The sequence below is a fragment of the Colobus angolensis genome, unplaced genomic scaffold (assembly GCF_000951035.1).
Source record: "Colobus angolensis palliatus isolate OR3802 unplaced genomic scaffold, Cang.pa_1.0 Scaffold34, whole genome shotgun sequence".
NCBI classification, from domain to species: Eukaryota; Metazoa; Chordata; class Mammalia; order Primates; family Cercopithecidae; genus Colobus; species Colobus angolensis.
In genome coordinates, this window is record NW_012116710.1 from 7585586 (window position 1) to 7590993 (window position 5408).

Consider the following 5408-nt stretch of genomic DNA (forward strand, 5'->3'; position numbering starts at 1 on the left):
CTGAGATCACGGTGAGCCAAGATCGCACCATTACAGTCCAGCCTGAGTGTCAAGAGCAAGACTCCATCTCAAAAAAAAAAAAAAAAAGATTTACCATGTGCTAAGTCCTGTGTTAGGGTTTATGCTGATTATTTAATTTAATCCTCTCAATAACCCTATGAGGTGGATATTGTCATTATCCTCATTTCACCAAACAGCGTATGTTGGAAGAATAGGACACTGAAGGATGGTGGGGAGGTGGGTCCACAGATTATTTTGGAAGGTTCCTGATCGTTCTGCAGTAGGTGGAGTTCTTTAAGAGACTAGAGTTTTGCTGAGATTTTGTTTTCCTGTCTTGACGAAAATACTCTTGGCTGTCAACAGTGTTGACAGTATCCGCATGGTTGAGGAAACTGATCAAATGCACTTAGTACTTAAAATTGAGGGAGCTCAGCTGTGTGTGCAGTGAGAGTGGTGGATACACAGGGGCTGTTAAGCAAAAAATAGCTGCAAATATTATGCATTTGCTGCATGCAGGCTCAGTTCTAAGTGCTCCATAGTTTATCACCTTACAACAACCCCACAAGGTAGATCATCTCAGCCTGATACTAGCCATGTGACGTTAGCAAATTCCTCACCCTCTCTTTGCCTGTCTTCTCATCTGTAAAACGGAGATGGTCATGTTGTCTGGCTCCATAGGTTGGGAGTGAGGAGGTGTGAGGCTATGTTATGTAAAGCTCTTACTTAGCAAAGCACCTGGCAGGTAGCAGAGTAGCAGACACTCAAGAAGTATTGGCTGGCCGGGCCCAGTGGCTCATGCTTATAAGCCTAGCACTTTGGGAGGCCAACGTGGGAGGATTGCTTGAGGCCAGGGGTTCAAGACTGGCCTGAGTAACATAGCAAGACCTCATCTATCCAAAAATATTTTTTAAAATAGCCGGGCACAGTGGTGCACACCTGTAGTCCCAGCTACTTGAGAGGCTGAGGCAAGAGGATCACTTGAGCCCAGGAGTTGAAGGCTGCGTGAGCTGCAGTAGTGCCTCTGCATTCCAGCCTGGGTGATAGAGTGAGACCCTGTCTCTAAAAAAGCAAAATAAGAAGAGGACATGCTGGCTGTTTTATCTTTGTTTACCAGTTGAGGCACACAAAAAGTTAAATGAGGTGAAGGCACACAAAAAGTTAAAAAAAAAGACACACAAAAAGTTAAATAAGGTACTCTGCAAGTACAGAGCTGGTTGAGGGAACCTTCTGGGGGATGGAAGTGTTCCGCATGCTGATCTGGGCACACCGGTGTATGCGTCTGTACATATGTGTGCAACTGTATACCTAAGATTTGTGCACTTCACGGTATATAAATGATACCTCGGCTGCTAAGCTGCAGGGTTTTTGTATTAGGGCCGATTTTGGGTCAGCAAGCGTCTTAGCTCAGAGCACAGTCTCCGGAACCAGCCTCCTGTGTTCAAATCCTGTCACTCCTCACTGGCTGCTTGTTCTTGGGCTCCCTACCTTGCCCCTCTGTGCCTGTGTTCCCACCTGCAGCATGAGGTTATGATGATCGAGGGAGTATCAGCAAAATGCTTACATGGTCCTGGCACGTGGTAAGCGAGCTGGGGGTGCTTGTTAATTGTCCCATGGGCCCTGCCAGTAGCAGAGAAGCATGTGGTCTTGCAGGGCCTCGAACGTCCCCTCTCCACCCACATCCCGCTACCTCCTACCCCCAGGGCCTGCGGCGGGAGATCCAGGCGCACGGGCCGCGCCTGGAGGAGGTGCTGGAGCGCGCGGGCGTGCTGTCGTCGCTGCGCAGCCCAGAGGCAGAGGCCGTGCGCCGGGGCCTGGAGCAGCTGCAGAGTGCCTGGGCCGGACTGCGGGAGGCTGCCGAGCGACGGCAGCAGGCGCTGGACGCCGCCTTCCAGGTGGAGCAGTACTACTTCGACGTGGCCGAGGTGGAGGCGTGGCTGGGCGAGCAGGAGCTGCTCATGATGAGTGAGGATAAGGGCAAGGTGCGCCCGAGCTGGGGGTGCGGAGGGCCTGGGGGCGCTGGAGCCCGGGGCCGCCGCTGCCGCCTCATCGTGGGCGCTTTGTGCCCCTAGGACGAACAGAGCACCCTGCAGCTGCTCAAGAAACACCTGCAGCTGGAGCAAGGCGTGGAGAACTACGAGGAAAGCATCGCTCAGCTGTCGCGCCAGTGCCGGGCGCTGCTGGAGATGGGGCACCCGGACAGGTGGGCGGGCGGGGACGGGGGCGTGGCCGGTTCACAGGAATGGTCCAGCAGGACCTGAAGCTTCGCGCAGCGCTGGAATTGGACGTTGGGTGGGAGAGGTCCTCCTTGCTGTGTGCTGGAGCCCTCGGATTTGGCAAGTGGGCTGGCTGGAATGGGGGGACAGGGCCCAGAGATGGTTGACAGGGTGGGGCCAGGAGCACCTGGATATGAGTGTAGTTGTGGGCACCTCGTCGGGGGAGAAAAGAGGAGGTGATGTCTAGGACTGGGGCAGAGAAGAATTTGCTCAGGACAAGCAAGGGGCTCTTTCTACCCAATGTCTGGGAGGACAGAAAAGCCTGTGCTGAGATTGGCTATGGGGCTGGAGACCTCCTGGTGTGCAGTGGGGTGACGTTGCCTGGTGTAGGCCGGTGCTGAGCTCCAGGCCTGGACCAGGGATGGAATCTGAAAGGAGGTACAGAGAGAGAGACCTCTGTGCAAGTGGGCTCAGAGATTGGGGCTAGAGGTGGGGTGAATTGGCTGGGGACCCAACTTGGGAGTCCAGAGTCCCACCCAGGTTCCTGGATAAGGGAGGCATGAGACTGAGATAGAAGCTGGGTGAGGCTGCCGAGGTGGGCGGATCACTTAAGGTCAGGAGTTGGAGACCAACTTGGCCAACCCAACGGGGTTTAGTAGAAACCCCGTCTCTACTAAAAATAAAAAATTAGCCTGGCATGGTGGTGCGTGCCTGTAGTCCCAGCTACTGGGGAGGCTGAGGCAGGAGAATGGCTTGAACCTGGGAGGCAGAGGTTGCAGTAAGCCGAGATCATGCCACCACACTCCAGCCTGGCAACAGAGCAAAATTCCATCAAAAAAAAAAAAAGAAAAAGAAAAAAAGAAACTAGGTGAGGCTGGATGGAGGTGAGCTTATCCATCTAGGGAAGCACAGCTTTCCCTGCATGCTGAAATGCAGGTCTGTCTGAACCCAAGACTTGCAGAAAACACAGTCCTGGCCAGGCATAGTGGCTCATGCCTGTAGTCTCAACACTCGGAGGCTGAGGCAAGAGGATCGTTTGAGCCCAGGAGTTTGAGAACAGAGGGAACATAGTGAGACCTCATCTCTACAAAAAAATCAAAAAGTTAGCCAGGTGTAGAGTCACGCACCTGTGGTCCCACTTTGGAGGCTGTGATGGGAGGATAGCTTGAGCATGGGAGGTGGAGGCTGCAGTGAGTTGTGATCACACCACTGCACTCCAGCCTAAGCAACAGAGCAAGCAAGACCCTGTCTCCAAAAAGAAAAAAGAAAATAAAAGAAAGAAAGAAAAGAAAAGAAAACAGAGCTCTACCTGGGGACACAACCTTGTCTGAAGATTCCAAGGAAACACAGCCCTGTCTTGGGGAGGGGGCTTAGGGGGGTCACGCTCTGCCCCAGCAGTCTCAGGGGTCCATCCTTGCCCCTCCATGTCCCCCATCAGCGAGCAGATCAGCCGGCGGCAGTCTCAGGTGGACCGCCTGTACGTGGCGCTCAAGGAGCTGGGTGAGGAGCGCCGGGTGGCTCTGGAACAGCAGTACTGGCTGTACCAGCTCAGCCGCCAGGTGAGCGAGCTTGAGCACTGGATCGCTGAGAAGGAGGTGGTGGCTGGCTCACCGGAGCTGGGCCAGGACTTTGAGCACGTCTCGGTGAGCATCATTAGTAATAAGTGATACCAGGAGCTACCACTAAGGTTCTGTGGGCCTCCGTTTCCTCATCTGTAGTATGAGGATAATAACAGCACCCGCCTCATGGCTCTGCGGTGAGACAAATGAGTTAATATGATGTAAAGCACTGAGGACCCTGCTTGGCACACATGGTGCCTCACAGTGCTAGTTACTGTTATCAGCTTATTGTTTTATTGTTACTTATTGTTATTTTTATTGTTACTATTTTGTTACTTTTCTTGCTAGGTGTTCAGTAAGTGTTAGATATTATTTTTTATGATGATGATGATGATTCTCATTATTCTTACCTGCCACAAAATGGTAGTCTCTGTCAGGTGTGGTGGCTCACGCCTGTAATCCCAACACTTTGGGAGGCTGAGGCAGGTGGATCACTTGAGGTCAGGAATATGAGACCAGCCTGGCGAACATAGTGAAACCCTGTCTCTACTAAAAATACAAAAAAATTAGCTGGGTGTGGTGGCGCATGCCTGTAGTCTTAGCTATTTGGGAGGATGAGGCAGGAGAATCACTTGAACCAGGGAGGTGAAGGTTGCGGTGAGTGGCTATTGAACCACTGCACTCCAACTGGGGTGACAGAGCAAGACTCTGTATCAAAAAGAAAAAAAAACTGTAGGCTGGAGGGGGCTGGTGTGTGCTGCCCGTTTGCTCACTTTGCTGTACCCCTCCCCCCGACTTCCTGATGGCAGGTGCTGCAGGAGAAATTCTCAGAGTTCGCCAGCGAAACAGGCACGGCAGGGCGGGAGCGGCTGGCAGCTGTGAACCAGATGGTGGACGAGCTGATCGAGTGTGGCCATACAGCAGCGGCCACCATGGCCGAGTGGAAGGACGGGCTGAACGAGGCCTGGGCTGAGCTGCTGGAGCTCATGGGCACACGGGCCCAGCTGCTGGCCGCCTCTCGGGAGCTTCATAAGTTCTTCAGTGACGCCCGAGAGCTTCAGGGACAGATTGAGGAGAAGCGGAGGCGGCTGCCCCGCCTGACCACCCCGCCTGAGCCGAGACCCAGCGCCAGTTCCATGCAGCGAACCCTGAGAGCCTTTGAGCATGACCTGCAGCTCCTCGTGTCCCAGGTGGGGCTCCGGTGGCCATCGGGGCAGGTGGAAGGGCCCAGACAGCTGGGGGCAGCAGAGTGGGCAAAAATCAGGCTGTGGAGCAGGTTGAAATTAGGCAGTGGCACAGACAGAAAGCATACTACAGACCAGGAAGAAATTAGATAATGGAGCAGATAGAAAATGGACTGATGGAATGGTATATAGAAATCAGGTAGTGGCAGGGAAAAGTGGTACAGAAGGTCTCACGGATACTAAACAGCTTCCTATTGGGTGTGGTGGCTCATGCTGTAATCCCAGCCCTTTGGGAGGCCAACACAGGTGGATCATCTGAGGTCAGGAGTTTAAGACCCGCCTGGCCAACATGGTGAAACCCCATCTCTACTAAAAATACGAAAATTAGCCAGGTCTGGTGGTGGGCACCTGTAATCCCAGCTACTTGGGAGGCTGAGGCAGGAGAATCGCTT

The 5408-nt window shown here is 53.3% G+C and overlaps 1 protein-coding gene across 1 annotated transcript in view; it reads left to right on the forward strand.

Annotated features, from left to right (window-relative positions):
- The window catches only part of SPTBN4 (spectrin, beta, non-erythrocytic 4), a 118939-nt gene that overhangs the window by 110309 nt on the left and 3222 nt on the right, over positions 1–5408 (forward strand). The window contains exons 24-27 of the mRNA XM_011952541.1: positions 1701–1979; positions 2070–2200; positions 3652–3856; positions 4582–4962. Of these exons, the coding sequence (XP_011807931.1) occupies positions 1701–1979; positions 2070–2200; positions 3652–3856; positions 4582–4962 (996 nt within the window). The remainder of the gene's footprint in view (positions 1–1700; positions 1980–2069; positions 2201–3651; positions 3857–4581; positions 4963–5408) is intronic.